The sequence below is a fragment of the Neomonachus schauinslandi genome, chromosome 5 (genome assembly GCF_002201575.2).
Source record: "Neomonachus schauinslandi chromosome 5, ASM220157v2, whole genome shotgun sequence".
Lineage (NCBI taxonomy): Eukaryota > Metazoa > Chordata > Mammalia > Carnivora > Phocidae > Neomonachus > Neomonachus schauinslandi.
Genome location: NC_058407.1, coordinates 115,051,261 through 115,068,554, shown reverse-complemented (window position 1 = coordinate 115,068,554; position 17,294 = coordinate 115,051,261). Strand labels below are relative to the sequence as shown.

At 41.7% G+C, this 17,294-nt stretch overlaps 1 protein-coding gene across 4 annotated transcripts in view; it reads left to right on the top strand.

Annotated features, from left to right (window-relative positions):
* KIAA1217 (KIAA1217 ortholog) overlaps nucleotides 1–17,294 on the top strand; it is a 285,820-nt gene that overhangs the window by 175,366 nt on the left and 93,160 nt on the right. For all 4 annotated transcript variants that reach the window (XM_044915528.1, XM_044915530.1, XM_044915529.1 and 1 more), the window contains exon 4: nucleotides 14,712–14,910. In XM_044915528.1, coding sequence (XP_044771463.1) covers nucleotides 14,712–14,910 — 199 coding nt within the window. The remainder of the gene's footprint in view (nucleotides 1–14,711; nucleotides 14,911–17,294) is intronic.

Genomic DNA, 17,294 nt, shown 5'->3' with positions numbered 1-17,294 from the left:
TCTCCCCATGGGGGCAGGGTGTGGAGAGGGGCAAGGACAGAGGCTTCCAGAAGATCCACACCCTCTGGCGTGGACCCGAGGACACAGGAGGAGTGATACTGGAGCCGCGGGGAAGACACTGGGAGGAGTGGGCAGGAAGCCAGGGACAAGCCTCGGAACAGACTCACCCCGCCTCATGCTCTGCCACTGCCCACTTGAGGCTGGAGCCTGGTTGGATGTGTCTCGGAGTGTCCACAGGACGTCTGTGGCCTGTCGTGGCGGAGGGGACCTTTACGGCCACCCTGGCAAAGTCGACTGAAAGCCCAGAGGAATCAGGTAGCGAACGAATAACAGAATAACTAGCGTGTAATAGTAATAGGAAACGTGTAAAGCTTAAATAGTACCCAAAGCAGTTCACCGATGCATAAAATGTGCAGATACTAAAAGCAGCTTGGCGTGACTCCTTTCCAACCAACATAAAGCCAAAAATAAAGTAACCGAATCTCTGGAGAAGTAAGTAGAGGGCACTCGGGTACCTGCTTCCATTAGGGCTACTCAGAAGATAAATATAAAATCACCTGTTGATAGAGTGGATGGCATACCAACTTGAATGCCAGAAGGTGGAGAAGGCCCTGTTCCTCGCTTCGAAGCCGATATTGGGGAAACGCGTCTCATCTTTTCTGGGTCACACTCCAGCCTGCTTGGGGCAAGAGCAGAGGGGCTCATAGACCATCTGTCTAAATATTTTTAAAGCTGTAAATCAAGCTGGCAAACGGTTAGATAAAATATGTTCTATCCTCCTACTTTGACAAATATACGTTTGTGACCACAGAGAAAGCTAGATTGGATTTTAGCATTCTCCGAGATGCTCACAAGAGTTCTGTGCTGGATCACGAGATGGAGAAGGCCCTCCCCACCCCCAGCCCGTAGCAGCCCCCGCCTCGGCCTCGTTGCCACAGTGCAAACGTGAGCCATGACCCAACCCGCGTGGATGAGTGCCCCCCATGTGCCCTGCACACAGCCGTGCCTCCATCACCCCTCCATACTTGGCGTGCATGCACCTGTGTTGGAGCTGGAGAAGCTCTAAAGTATAGTGCCCGGGGCAGGGGCATGTAGGCACATAAGCCCTGCACTTCCGTGGAATCTGATCACAAACATGAAGGAAGTCAATCATTCCCATGAGAGTTGGCATTGGGTGGCTTGCCTTATGTTTCAGGGTCATAAAGGAGAAACAGCAATTCTGGGTTGTTCTTTTTTTTTTTTTTAAGAGCTCCAAATGAAGGCCAGTGAGATATGAATTCCCCCAAACTGCCCACACGCTCTTTCTCACCACTTTCTGGAAAAGAATTCTGAGCCTCCCCCTCAGACACCTAAGAAGAAGCTGAGAAAAAGCAGCCCAGAAGAGGAATAACTTCTCTGCCCAGTGCATGCCTCGCCCTCCTACTTGGCCACACGCCCTGCTCTGCCTTCTCCAGTGGACCTGGGGAGCCAAAGGGCAAGGAGGAGCATCGCTGAATAGCCCTCAGTGGCTGCCTGTGGCCAGAGCGTCACCCTTTGACTGAGGCAGCTCCCTCTTTTTGGGCCCGGTGACATGAGCGGATGCACCCTGAGACCTCAGGGTGGCAAAGGCTAATTTACTGATATATCTGATGGTCATTTTTCCCCAAAAATACTTCCCTGAGCTGGTAGAGAGTGGATGAGTCCATGAGAGTCACAGACCGACAAGGACTAGCCTGGCTGGGGACGGGAGCCCCTGTGGAGGACTGGACTTTAGCAGGAGACCAAAGGGTGCAGCCGGGGAAAGGGGGCCAGCAAGGGAAAAGACGTGGGAAGAGGTGGCACCAGAAGGCAAGGCTCTTTGGGGTCCGAGCATCCCCCATTTCCTACTTTTTAAACATGAGTTTCAAAAAGGAGGGAGTCTGCTCTAGGGAATGGGATCCTAGAGATTGGGTCTACTGGCATTTGTTTATGAAATTTGTCATCAAAGGATGGTTTTTATTTGATTGCCATTAGCATGTCAAAGTATTAAGAAGCAGCATTGCTCCCATTTACCTGGAAAGTTTCCTCTGGAAATTCCTGGTGATTCTGGGTTTTGCTTATGAGGGGAGAAAAGAGGCTCATCTTATCAACATCTTGCAATGTCTTTCTCCCCCAGCTTGAGGACCAAACAGGTTGTTACCTTTTCAAGCAAAATAATATTCACAGAAAATAAAAGAAATTCTGAATAATAAAATTAACACTATATATTGGTGGGTTTTTTAATCTACATGTAGATAACATAAAAACTAGAATTTCATACTGAAAACTTTTCTAAAGATATATTTATTCATCCATAATAATTACTAGTTGTTATTATGTAAAATGTTAATAATTTAGCAGAGAAGAAAATAAGTTTCAGATTAACTCAGATGGTTTCTTACTAATGTCCATGATCTCTGTGCCTATGATCGAAGAAAATGCAGGATCTATAAATCTCCCAGTGGGGTGGTTCTAGGCTTTTTTCTGAATTATATTTCTGATCCTTTGAAAACATGCATTGGAAACTGTAAAAGTTGCATTTTTCATATCCCTGAAAGGTCAATTAATTTTTTTCTGAGACCATGATTACTATCTTTTACACCTTTGTTCTTACCTTTAAGAAAATCTCCTTTTTCCTTTTGTGGTCTTTATCCTTTGCTTTGTACTGTAGAAATTCCATACCCATTATTTTATCACAAGTCAAGGAAGACTTCCCGAATTCCCATAACTACATCCAGGTATAAGCTCCTGTGTGCTCTGTGGAAAGGACACTATTTAGACAGCATTATTTGGCATTCTTATATTTTAGTTTTTTTTGAATGGAAAAGGGCAGAAAACATAATATAATAAACATTACCAAAATTAAACAGATACTTCTGCTTAACACTTGAGAGACAGCATAATACAATGGTTACAGTCATTAATAGAGAGTCACACAAGTTACTTCTCTTGCCTGAGTGTTCCTCATCTGTGGAATGGGGATAATTACAGTAGCACCTCATAGAGAGGATTAAAGGAGTTAATATTTGAAAAGGTCAGGGTCTGGCACATGGCAAGCGCTCTATAAGTTTCTATAAAAAAATTTTTTTAAGACTTTTTAAAAGATTTATCCATTTATTTTTTTTGAGAAAGAGAGCACATGCAGGAGGGGCAGAAGGAGAGGGAGAGAGAGAATCTCAATCAGCGCAGAGCCCGACGCGGGGTTTGATCGCGCAACCCTGAGATCATGAGCTGAGCCAAAACCAAGAGTCTGACACTTAACTGACTTTGCCACCCAGGCGCCCCAGTACCTGTCAAATTTTAAAAGGAAACCTATCTTTTTTTTTTTGAAGTTTTTTTTTTGTTTGTTTGTTTGTTTTTAGTAATCTCTACACCCAACGTGGGGCTCAAACTCATGACCCCAAGATCAAGAGTCACATGCGCCTCTGACTGAGCCAGCCAGGTGCCCCCAAAAGGAAAACTCTCTTTCTGTAATTGCTTCAGCCCTCTGGCATTTTTAAAAAACTAAAATGTAAAATTCCATCTCCTTTCCCTCCCCTCCTTTCCCAGAGCTAACTCCATTCTGAAGTTGGGGGATGTGACTATCCTGAGAGTTCTGGTGCTTCTACTGGTATTATTCATAAATAGTATATCTTATTTTTGTGTGTTATAAAACTTCACATAAATGGGAACATACTGTACATATCCTTTGTAAAATTATGTTTCTGTATCCCCTCAAATTATGTTTCTGAGATTCATCCCTGTTGATAGATGTGGTTCTAGTTCATTGTAAGTGCGGTTTACTGTTCCATTGTATGAATAAACCACTGAGAACAAATTGGTGGGAAGTGGCGTTGCATCGAACATCCTAGAACAAGGGCTTGCATGTGAGATTTCTCTCTGTGATGGATAATTTAAAGAAATAGCCAGGGGACGGGATACACGTCTTCAGCTTTACCAGGTGTCCCACCAGCACTGAGTAGCAGACTACAGTTTCCGTGACCTTGCCAATACTTAAGGTTATTGGGTTTACTGACTTTTGCCTCTGGGTTGGGTATGAAATAGTATGTCATTGTTTCCTTTTTTATTTCCATAATGAATAGTGAGGCTGAGCACTTTTATGATTATCGGTTCCTGGTGCTTCTTCCTCTGTGAGTTGCCTTTCTGTGTCCAGTTTTGGATATCTATTTTTGCCCATTCCATTTTCTATTTTCTTATTGATTTATAAGGTTCTTTAATTATTCTGAATACTGATCCTTGGTAGAGCATGCGAGTTGTAAATGACTTCTCCCAGACTGTGGTTTGTCTTCCTTACTTTGTTAATAATGTCTCCTACAGTAAAAATATTCATTTTAATGTAGTGTCATTAAGCAGTATTTTTTGCTATGGCTTTTGGTTTTTATTTCTTTTATTTATTTATTTTTAAAGATTTTATTTATTTATTTGAGAGAGAGAATGAGAGACAGAGAGCACAAGAGGGAAGAGGGTCAGAGGGAGAAGCAGACCCCCTGCTGAGCAGGGAGCCCGATGCGGGACTCGATCCCGGGACTCCAGGATCATGACCTGAGCCGAAGGCAGTCGCTTAACCAACTGAGCCACCCAGGCGCCTAAAAAGTCCCTATACTGATGTGCTGGGAGACAGCACCATGTTTTGTTTTGTTTTGTTTTTCAAATCTCATAGTTTTAACTTCTCACATACAGGTCTTTAGTCCATTGGCAATTTATTTTACTTACGGTGTAAGGAAAGGTTTTTGTTTGTTTTTGGTTTTTGGTTTGTTTTTTACTTTTTCCTTTTGGAGAACCAGTCTTCCTAATACTATTTATTAAACAGTAATTTCTTCACTGATTTGTTTTTTTTTCTTCTTTTTAATTGTTATGTTCTCCACTGATTTGTACCACCCCTTCTGTCAAATATCAAGCTTTCATAAAACCTGGGTCTTTTTCTAGGCTGTTTTGTTCCATAGTTCTGTTTGTTCTATCCCTGTGCCCAAACCACAGTTTTAATAGTGTTGATAGTTGGTAGAGCAAGGACTCCCTCTTACTGTTGCTCTTCAAAATTGCCATGTTGTTGCTCTATATTTTTATTAAACTTCATTCTCTATTTTTTTCTGGTATTTGGGGTTGCTCTTGATTCTATATATTGATCTTGTATCTTTCCGTCATATTGAATCCTTATTGGTTTTAACAGTGTCTGCAGGTTTCCATGGATTCTCTGCTAGATCACCTGAAAATAATCACGGTTTTGATTATCCCTTCTGATCCATATGCCTTTTATTTCTTTTTCTTGTATTAACGGTACTAGTCAGACTGACTTCAGATGCAGCAATAACAAAAAAATCTGAGTTTAAAGATTTTATTTTTAAGTAATCTCTACACCCAACATGGGGCTCAGACTTACAACCCTGAGATCAAGAGTCGCATACTCTACCAACTGAGATAGCCAGGCGCCCCCCCAAAAATCTAATTTAAAGAGAATGCTTCTCATGTTTCATCATTAAGCATTACCCTTCCTTGAGGTTTTTGGTTGGCTGCCTTTCACCAAGTTAAGAAAGTTCTCTTTAATTCTTAAATTTTTTTTAAATATAAATGTGTTTTGGATTTTTCTTAACATTTTTCTGACACTGTCAAGATTATCACATATAGTTTCTCTTTACTTATTTCCTTTTTTTTTTTTTGAGAGCGATAGTGCGAATAGGGGGAGGGACAGAGTGAGAGAGACAATTTTAAGCAGGCTCCATGCTCAGCATGGAGCTTGACTCAGGGCTCTATCCCACAACCCTGAGATCATGACCTCAGCTGAAGTCAGGAGTCAGGTGCTTAACTGACTGAGCCACCCAGGCACTTCTTTACTTACTTCTTATTGCAGACTATATTAGGACTAGACTGTCTAGTCCTTATATTCCTGAGATAAATTCTTCTTGGTCGTGATGTATTTTTTCATACATTGCTAGGTTGGTTTTGCTAATATTTTATTTAGGGGTTTGCATTTAAACTTGAAATTTTTCCTCTTACTACTTTATTATTAATATTAATACTAGCTTATAAAATGAATGGACAACGTGATGTTTAATTTAACTGACAGCTCACCTTAAGTGTAAGAGAGAATTCAGTTACAGTTGTATGGTACCCATACTCAATTATAGTGTTTCTCAACAGCATTTTCATACACTTTCTGCCTTAATTGCTGAGTAACCTTTTAAGATTAAATGATTGACTCCGTTGACATTGCTGCAAGTTCTTTAGTGACTTTGCATTATAGCTTCGTCACAGACACGTTTGTAACTCTCCATGGAAAGAAAAGGGCGGTAAGATCCCCTGGGAATGAATATGGCCCCAGTACTAGAAATCAGCATCAGACACATTCATGACTTTAACACAGTTTGAATTCCAGAAGTCATCAACAGATTCTTCAAGGCATTTTTTTTTAGAGAAATGCCTTGGGATGCTCACTTCAATGGTATTATCATATCACATGCTAACCTAATAAGACTTTGTGTCGAGAATGAGTGCCTCTGAGCAGAATCTCTGTCCAGTGACTGCTGTCTGTCAGGTTGTTGAGGGGGCGAGACTCTATCATTCAACTTGCAACAAACTTATTGCTTTAATATGTTCTTCCATGATGCTAACACAGGTGGGTCCACAATTAAAGGTCTTTAGAGCACATTCTAAACCAGAATTTGGCATAAAATTGCAACTTATTTCCCTGGAATTTTTCAGCCTTTCATCAAGATTCTCCCATAGGGACTCTCAGAGGGTCTCCATAGTTCCTCAAGTATAACTATTAGAAGATAAATTATCTAAAGACTTAACGAAGTCTCACATTGCCTTTAAATATCAGGTATCTGGATGGAATAAGAAAAGGTTTGATTGATACCATCATTTTCAAATAACGATGCAAAGATTTGGTGTTTACTCAAAACAAAGACACTGAAATCTGAGAGTCAGGTTATTCCAAAACTAAAGAGCATCCAGACTTTCTATAGAGAATGAATTTTCTATTATCTTGTTCGTCCTCACAAGGAACTGTCACCATCCTGCTTTGTCACCTCCTTGAAAAGCTACTCCATAGGAAGGGACATAGCATGGGTCTTCTCCGGGACGGAAAAAGTTACATCTGAGCGCATGCTCGAGCATTTCAAGGAACACATGCAGACTTGTTTTAAAATCGCTGCTGTGTCTGAAACAGAGTGTCAGCTGGTGTGAGGTATGAATTGCTAACTTCTAAAGAACAGTGTCGTTTATGGAATGGCTGGAGGGGTTAGAACACAGAGGGTGACCAGAGGGTTACCGGCGTACCTCCCATTCCTGGTATAGGACCTGGCACACCGTAGAGGCTTATGTAGTGAATGAATGAAGGCATCCCTGCAGGTCCCCCTCAATTCATTTTGTCTTAAATCCAAAGACTCTTGAATTCAGTCTCTTAAGGGTACACCAGTATGTTAACTATACTGGAATCTTTTGTTTATATTCAGTACCAATGTCTTTCCCATTTCAGATGCCAATTTATATTCTACCAACTCCACTGGAAGTTTCTATAGGAACAGCCTCCCATAGCCCATCTCTTTTGGCTTAAAAAAATTACTCAGTTTACTGAGTAGGATCCTTAATTGGCCAGTCTTTTTAGATCTGTGGAGGTTATCTTTTCAAATGATCAAATCAAAGCATACTTATTTTAGGAAATGTAGAATAGAAGATACAGAAAATCGTAGAGAACATTATCAACCATGAGCTTACCACCCAAAGACAATCAGTCTTGTCATTTTGGTGCACAGTCATCCAATAGGTAGACTTACCATGAACCTGATGGAACCAGGCAAATAATTAATTTTCATACTGAATTTTATGTTTCTAACTTGTACTGTTGTTCTTAAAGAGGTCCCTCAAAACTGTGTAAGCTTCAGACCATACAAAACCTGGACCCATCACTGCCATCAGGGGGAAATCGAGTTCCTTTCTGTTTTGTAGTACGCTTTATCACTTAACAAAATACAGTTTTTCTCATATTCTTCTAGAATTGCTTTAACAGTGGTAGTGTTCAGTCAATAGATTTATTAAGTGAATTGATTTATTAAATGAATCCGCTAATGTTGGGATTCCCCCATACTACTCTTAGAGATGATGCTCTATTGAGCATCCTCATCACTATATCTTTGTGCATAAATGTGTAGAAATGGAATTACTGGCTCAAACCATATGTGTAATTTGGAGGGCTTTTGACATATATTAACAAGTAGCCCTTTAGAGAAGTGGTGTCAGTTTATTTTCCCCAACAGTGGTATGTGAGAAAATTCATTTTCCTGACCCTTGTCAGTATTGTTTATTGTATTGTAAAGACCTCTGCCAATTTGATAAGTATAAGAAGGTATCTTAATATTTTAATACATGTGTTTTTCTTAGTAAGTTGAAGAGTGAGTTTCCTACCAGAAGGTACTATAAGAGCTCTTAATATTTTTAAGGCATTAGCCATTTGCAGTAGTCATAATGCAAATATTGATCTGCATAATCTTAAGTTGTATTTGGGGAAACTGAGGAATTTAAGTCATTTGGAAGTGTCACCATCACCTACCTGTGGAAAATGCCATTTAGGGGAGGTGGTAGAAGGCATGCCAGAAGGCAAGCACACATCTGAACTTGGCCACATTACAGGGAGAATTGAATTCTTTTTGGCTAAAAGATACGTGAGCATCTACTTTGTGACTGACATTCTACTATTTTCCCTTCTGATGAATACAGCTAATCATACTGTGGAATTAAAAACTATGCTTGCAATTTCAGGAAAACACAATGTGAGTACTTATGCAAGAAAAATGAATTCCTCAATTCTTAGTGGAAAAGTGATGGAGGAGTGGTGGGGGAAAAGAGTTCAGAGGAGGCTGTGTGTGTGCCAAGCAAGCTGGTGGAGAGATCACCCAAGGTGATGGCACAGTGTGCAGCGTTAAGTGTGCCTGCTAAGTTCACAGGACAGCAGGATTCCCAGAACAGCTCTAGTGCCATGGGAACGTGGCATGGTTTGGGATAATAAGGCAGGAATAGGAGACAGGTCCATTCAGGCTGGTATAACAAATTAACTAGACTGAGTATCTTTTTTTTTTTTAAGGATTTATTTATTTTAAAGTGAGAGAGAAAGAGAGCACGGATGGGGGGAGGGGCAGAGGGAGAGAGAAGCAGACTCCCCACTGATTGTGGAGCCCGATGTGGGGCTCCATCTCAGGAACCTGAGATCATGACCTGAGCTGAAATCAAGAGTCGGACACTTAAACGACTGAGCCACCCAGGCACCCCACCCTAGCCTGAGTATCTTAAAACCATTTATTTCTCACAGTTCCAAAGGCTGGGAAGTTCAAGACCGAGGCATCAGCAAATCTGGTGCCTGGGAGGGTTGACTTCATGGTTTGCAGATGGCGGTTTTCACTTTGTTTCCCCACATGGCAGAGAGCAGAGAGAGAAAACAAACTGTTTTGTGTCTCTTCTTTGAAGGGCACTAATCCCATCATGGTGCCCCACCCTCATGACTGAATTACCTCCAAGAGGCCCCACTTCCAAAAATCAACCTAGGGGGTTAGGATTTAACATAAGAATTGGGGGGGGGGGCACACAGACATTCAGTCCAAGCCAGGTGACAGTGTGAAAATTCTTGCACACCATATCAAGTAAAGAATATTTGAGAAGATGTCCCACGTTCTGGAACTGATTCTGAGATCCAAAAGATTCTGAGGATGTGTCGCACAAGTGTGACCTGCCAAGTGTACTTTTTTGGTAAAATGTGACCAAGAATTCTTGGTGAAAAATCCACATTGCCTGTGCAGGGCCATTGAGGTGGAAGAATTGTTGAATAATCTGGCTTCTCAGAGGGGCTCCAAGTGTCCTGAGGTTCATTTCAACACTCTGCTGCTTCCAGAGCTCTGTGCCTTCCCCCTCTGCTCCCACCACCACTCTCCTCAGCGTGTGGATTGTTTCTAACCATGTGTCCGCATTTAAGCCGACTTAAAGATGGGCATCTTTTTTCCAAGCTGCCCCCCTGTTGTGCTTCAACATCTTCAAAGCAGACGGTCAGGCAAAAAATGGGAGGACAGCTAAGAGCGTCCAGAAAGGGAGGTTGGAGGAGATGAATATGGCTCAGTGCAGGATTTCAGAGGCCACAGGCTTCAAGGGAGAGACCCTCGGTTCTGTGGATGGACAGAATGGGATATATAAGCTAGTTAGCGATCTACTAGCTTTTACTTTAGGCAAGTTACTTGGACCTTCTGAGCTTTGTTTTCCCTCTCTGTGAAATGGGGCCATAATACCGACCTGACAGGAGATGCCGTGCTGATTAATGAAACCCATGCATACCGTTTCTGACACATAGCAGACATTATAAATGCATTTCCCTGTCCCCTTCCCTTCTTCATAAAAAAGGAGTGTATGAGCCAAAGTCCTCCAGACTTCCCCTGTAATCTGGAGCAGGCTGCACCACTCAGAGCTAGGAAAGAATGCCAGAGCAAACTAAATCCCATCACTGAGCCAATAAACCACCATCATATATTAAGAGATTTCCTTCTGAGTTTAAGCATTTCTAAATACCTCTCCAGAATTGAGAAAGCAAACTGAAGCAAGTGTAGAAAGACTGTTCTCCTCTGTTCGTAAAGGCATCTTTCCCATCTTCTCTGGATTTTCATGATCTGTAACTGGACTTGTGTACCCAGCAGGCATCTGTACCAGCCAGACCCTGAGGTAACCGTGATTTCGGCCCTTTTTTTTTTCTTTTCACTCAGAGCCTACAAATTCTATTTCAAGCACACGCATGCAAAGAAGGCAGATGCAGGAATGAAACCCAGGCCCTTTGGGTGAATGAGGCTGTGATATTTGGCGGTAGTGAGGCCATAAGTGGCCCATCGGCAGGGGCCTCGCCCAGGCATGGTCGGAGCCCAGACCTCAAGAGTGGTTTGGGCCGTTAGCTGTGGCATCACCAGTCACATGGGACAGTCCCCACACCTCCCGTTTGGGGCAAAAACTGGCAAGATCTGTGATCAGACAGACTTGAAAGGATTTTTCTGAAGTCTGAGGAATGTGTAACAGCGTGGATATTTTGAAAAACTAGCTCCCTGAAGAAGCTGAGGATCCGAATTTCCTCCGAGGGGAAATTTAGCTGCTTATGCTCAGTGCAAAAGGATGACTCCACAATCAGAGAGACATGTATCACATCCTCACAGATCTGAGGAATTCTTAATCTCAGGAAACAAACTGAGGGTTGCTGGAGTGGTGGGGGGTAGGAGGGATGGGGTGGCTGGGTAATAGACACTGGGGAAGGTATGTGCTATGGTGAGCGCTGTGAATTGTGCAAGACTGTTGAATCACAGACCTGTACCTCTGAAACAAATAATACATTATATATTTAAAAAAAAAAGAAGATAGTAGGAAGGGGAAAATGAAGGGGGGGAAATTGGAGGGGGCGACGAACCATGAGAGACTATGGACTCTGAGAAACAAACTGAGGGTTCTAGAGGGGAGGGAGGTGGGGGGATGGGTTAGCCTGGTGATGCGTATTAAAGAGGGCACGTACTGCATGGAGCACTGGGTGTTATACGCAAACAATGAATCGTGGAACACTACATCAAAAACTAATGATGTAATGTATGGTGATTAACATAACATAATAAAAAAAAAAGAAAAGAAAAAAAAAAGGACGACTCCAATCAAGGAAACAGCCACTTCAGAAAGTATTTCTAATGTGTATACAAATCAGGAACAGGATTACCAGGCTGTATCAAGTAGCTTGGATAGACCCCAAATGAACACTCCTTTTGGCTGACTGATAAATCATTCATTCTTTCATTCACTCAACAAACATTTATTGAGAATCCTGCTGTGTAACAAGTAGTATCTACAGGTGTTCAGGGTACTGTAGTTGAACAACAACAACAAAAAAGTTAAAAAAAACCAAAACCCTGACCTCATGAAGCTTACAGCCTAAAGGAAGAAAGTGATGATAAGCAATAGCAAGAGTTAAAATATGAATTATAGTATATGTGAAAAATGCTGAGGAATAGAAATGAAACAAGAGTGGGGGGTACGAAGTATTTGGAAGAATGGGTGCTGAAATTTTGACAAAGGTAGTGAGGGAAGGCCTCGCTGAGAAGCCGACTTTCATCAATACCTGAAGGATGGTCTGGATGGATATAGATGTAGATCAAAAATATTGCCGTCTGGATTTTCGAAGCTATTTCTCATTGTCTTCTGGTCTCTGGGTTGCTGTTGAGAAAACTCATGCCTTTCTGGCTCCCACTCCTTTGTTTGTGACTTTTCTGCCTGACCCTTTGGGAACTTGGAGGATCTTCTGTTCTCCCCGCTGCCATCTGGATGCCTCAGTGACCAGCCTGATTATGTTGTGCATTTTGTAAACTTTTTCAGTCTCTGATCTTAGGCCCTTCAGTTTGGGGGGAAATTTTTTTTATAATGCTTTTTGTAAATCTTCTGTTTTTCCTGATCTCTTTTACCCAAATTCCCATTAGTAATACTTGGGATGCTCTGAAGCAATTCTCTGAAATTGTTTTTCTTATTGTTTTTCACTCTCTCCTGTCTTTTTGCTCCACTTTCTCAGATTTCATCAACTTTTTCTTCCTCCCTGAATTTTTTTTCTAGTTAGGTAAACTCTGCGCCCAACCCCAAGATCAAGAGTCACATGCTCTACCAACTGAGCCAGCCAGGCACCCCTCTTCCTTCCTGAATTTTTAATTCCTGCTCTCATGATTCCCAGAGCTTGCTCTTGCTCTCCAAATGTTTCCCTTTTCTTGGGCTCTCTCATCATTTCTGAGTTTCTGTTTTCTGTTTATTTTGGTGTCTCATGTTAGTGACTTGAATGAAACGACTGTAAATTCTGGGTAGTCTGCAAATGCGTGAGTGAGGCATGGTCATACTCACTGGAAGCTTTCATATATGGGTTGGGCCACTTCACAATGAGGATCAAACAGAACTTGAGCGTTACCCTCAACAATCTATTGGTCCTTTCTCACAGGCCAGTCAGCTTTCCTAGAGGGGTTCCTCCAGTTTCTTGACTGAGGGCCACCCCTTTGCAAACATTCTGTGAGAAGGCACCTCACCCACCCTGCCCTGTGCCTGGTGAGCCAGAATCTAGTCTGTTTGGTTCTACCTCTTTGGTCTTCTGTGGATGTGGAGAGTCAGTTGGCTGAGTGGGATAGAAAGCTTTGGACAGGTTGCAGCCCCATTGGAAAAGAAGGTTCAATCAGGCCTCATGGTTTCCACTCAGTCTGCATTGCTCCCCTCAGAGGGATCTGGTGTCTTGCTTCTGGAGCTTCCCTAGCCCTGCATGTTTTATCTGGAGTTCTCCCCTTGAAGACTCAGGTGTCGGCCTTTTCTTGTCTGGTACTGTTTCCTCTCTCATTCCTTTAATTCTTTGATTTATGCTTTTTTTATTCTTCATTGTCACTTTAATGGAATTTCAGGAGGAGATAGAGACAAATTTATTACATAAATTGCCTTATTGTAACCAGAAGTCATATTCTATTCTTTTTTGAGTCTCTCCTCCCAAAGCTTACTCTAGTGATATTAGTCTGTTTTCAGCAGATTCTCACAAGAAGTGGATTCGAATTAAATGTCAGGATCTTTGATACCCTGTTTCAGTTATACGTTTTTGAATAACAAGTGACCGTAAACATAATGAATTAGATCAACACTTACTGGCTTTATTCTGTAATTTGGGCGGGGCTTGGAAGGAGGCATCACATTTTGGTTCCATGTGATGGCAGCTGGGGCAGGTCACCTGAAGCTGGGGGTTCTCCTCCCAAGGTGGCTCACCCACATGACTGGCCAGTGGTGCTGGCTATAGAATGGAAGCTTAGTGGGGGCCGTCAGTCAGGGCTTTCATTCTTCTTCATGTGGCCTCCTCATGTGGCTCAGATGGACTCACAGAAGTTTGGTTCTGTGAGGAAGCATCCAAGACCACACATCAAGAGGTCACGGTCTAGGGTGCAAGCACTTACCAAGCCTCCATTTTGCATCTTACTTGCTGATATCTCATTGATCAAAACAAGTCACATGGCCAACCCCAGAGTCAATGTGGGAAGGGACTACACTCCCCAGGGGCATGGATACTAGGCGGTATGGTTCATTGAAAGCCATATACCCCCCGGAACTCTAAAATTCTACAATACTATGCTTCTGTTTTTCTTTATGTAACTGACTTGTTCCGTTTTCTTTCTGAAACATTGCGGTGTCAGATTCTTTTCTTGTAGATAGTTTCATTTGGTATAAACATTCAATAAATATGTATTAGAGCCACAGAAATATTGTAGCCTTTCCACTTAAAATGTCTCTGAATGGACTATAAAGACTTAAACTATATAGCTTACCCATCGCTATAATGATTGTGTTGTTAGCTAATGAAAAACATGGGCAAAATCACCCTATGGGGTCAAATTCCTAAATATACGTTTCAAGGGAATAAAGTATTGTCTTTTGCTTTAGGCTACCAGAGGTTAGCTTCTTGTCCTTTTGGTTTTAAAATAGTTGGAAATTAGCCTCTTTAACCTGGACTCCAAAAAATAAAAGTGAGTATTCATGTGATAACCTTAATAAAGTGCATTCCTTGGAAATTCCAAACAAACATCTCTTGTTACACGCTTTCCAAGCTTGTCCTGACCATTGCTGCCTATGTTAAGACAGAAGTGGGTAAGCTTTTGCTGCGTGTTGCACGAGTCTTGATCTGGGACTGATAACTGTGTTCATTTTGCGTGCAGGGGTTCTCTATCTCCAGTATGGAGATGAAACCAAGCAGCTCAGGATGCCGAATGAAATCACAAGTGCAGACACAATCCGTGCTCTCTTTGTAAGTGCCTTTCCACAGCAGCTCACCATGAAAATGCTAGAATCGCCCAGTGTCGCCATTTACATCAAAGATGAAAGCAGAAATGTCTATTATGAACTAAATGATGTAAGGTAGGTAGTTATGTCGTGTGTGTGTGTCCACCATACTGCATTTAGCATTGCTACAGTGTGTACTGAGTCCTCATCTCTCCATGTCCCCACGAAGGAAGCACAGCTATCTATTACCCTGATTGGCAGGCTTATCTCACCCCGGTGTGAATTCATGATCTGTTTTTCTATAATCCATTTACAAGGTCTGGTTTACAAAAATGAGGACAGACTTCTCCCACATAGATCTTTGCTTATTACCTCTGAGAAGAATATAAGAAGTAACCAATCCACTGTTTAAGAGTTGGGGAAACTGAGGCCCAGAAGGTGGTGAAGAGACTTGATCAACATCATAAGGCCACGTTTGTGACTGGAACTTTCCCAGTTCCTTCTCAAGTGCTTTTTCCTCAGAGACTGTGAACGTGTTAGGTAGTGATCCCACTGGGCCATTATTTATACCAACAGGTTAGAGTAGAAGCAGGGAACCCTATGCTGTTGTCCGTAAGAGAAGAGGCTGAGAAGCATTCTCCGTCTCTAAGTTTTCCTTAAATAGCTGGCCTTACCAAAAAATCTCACTTTCTAGGTGGGCTTTCTCTGGGGCCCCTAGGAGAAAGTACCCTCTTATGAGGCCAGGTGGATTCATGCTACTGCAGGGGGCACAGAAATAAAAGCATCTGTATCCACCATGATGGTGTTGTGTCTAGAGCAGACGGGACCCATCCGATCTCTCCCAGCCAAACAGCCTGACAAACCAGCCTTGAATTAGCACAAACAAGGCGTCGCTAGTAGAGCTCCTAGACATTTTAGAACTTAAAAAAGTATTGAGTGACTAATTCAGCCCTTTCGTTTTATGGGACCAGAAACTCAGATGCATAAAAGTTAAGGGACTTATTCAAGATCCCACAGCCACTTCATTTCCAAGCGCAGCCCCAGACCTGACTGTCCACATCCTTTTGTGAAAAGTTTTTTTTTTTTTATCCCCTCAGAACGTTCCCACCCAACTGATCTGGTCCACGACTTGGACTTTGGGATCCCTTCCCCAAGGGGAGAGCAGGATGCCCTGTTTCTTCATTAGGAAATTAACAGAAACCACTTTTAAACAGTATGCCTCCAGTGCATAACAAATGTGAACAACTGATAAATACCTCACAATGATCACAAATGACATATTTAGGTGTGTGCCAAGCTATACGAGTAATTTAGGGCTTTCGTAGTTTGACGCGTGCCCTAAGGAACAGGTGCTACATCCTTAAAAAGCGTGTTTAAATATTCATGGGTATCAGAAAATTCATGTTTGTTTTTTGAAATAAATTATTAATCAGCCTGTCACAAAAAAAAAAAAAGAATGGAATTTACAGAGCATGAACTTAAACATGAAGTCATCACATTGTTTATCTAAGGAGTATGTTTGTGGTCATATAGCCCCATGTAGTGTTTTCACATGGGCATGCTGTTTTACAGCTATCTTCTTGAATTTCCATGTTTTGCAGTGAGAGGACTGGAGAGAAATGGTAATAATAAATCCGTATGAAACTACGTAAAGCGACTTTTGATTATGGAGCTCAAGCCTGATGAGGTTATTAGGAACAATTGGACCCCACCGTCTTGCAGCCCATGCAAACATTTTTACTTACTTATTTTTTTCATGCAAGCATTTTTAAATTGCATAGAGTCATGATTTTCTAGAGCCTTTCCCAAACCTCAAAGTGTTACTGCTAGGGCTCCCTTCACGAGTTCTCCCCGAGTGTCACGAGGAAGTTGCAGAGAGAGAAATGGGAGGGATGACAAAGGGGAAAAGGTGCCCCCAACTTTCGAACTGAGATGATTCTCCTTGATGCAAAGTCAGTTGATAAAACAGATGAAAATAGTGCTTGAGAGAAGACAGGATCCTTTCTTTCAACGTCAGTAATTTTCAGTTAATATGTTTACATTTGTGAAGGTCGTTTTTTAAAATCTAATTTAAAATGTTTAATGGGAAAGTCATCGATTTATAAGTTTGTCGCTAATTTTACTTTTCAGTATTTTGATTTACCTATAAAAATGGATCTAAAAATATTTAAGTGGATAAAGTGTTTTATTTGGTGATGAATATAATGTTTATGCTAGGTGATCCTATGTCTGTCTTTTCCAAAGAATTCTTCTGTCTCTTTGCTTAATGCATAAAATGTCTCAGTTATATTTTATATGAATGGTAGAATAAATTTCACCAACAACATTATATAGATTATCTCTCTCCCCTCCAAAAATGGACCATGTAGATTGTCACTGAAGACAATGGCTTCAATATTCTGAGCCAGAGACAAATTTCCTTTCACATCCAATGTTTTTGAAGTGAGAGTGTATTGGTTAAACATTTAACTATTTCGTCACTCGGTTGGGTTCTTCGTATTTTCCTTTGGGAAATGCTA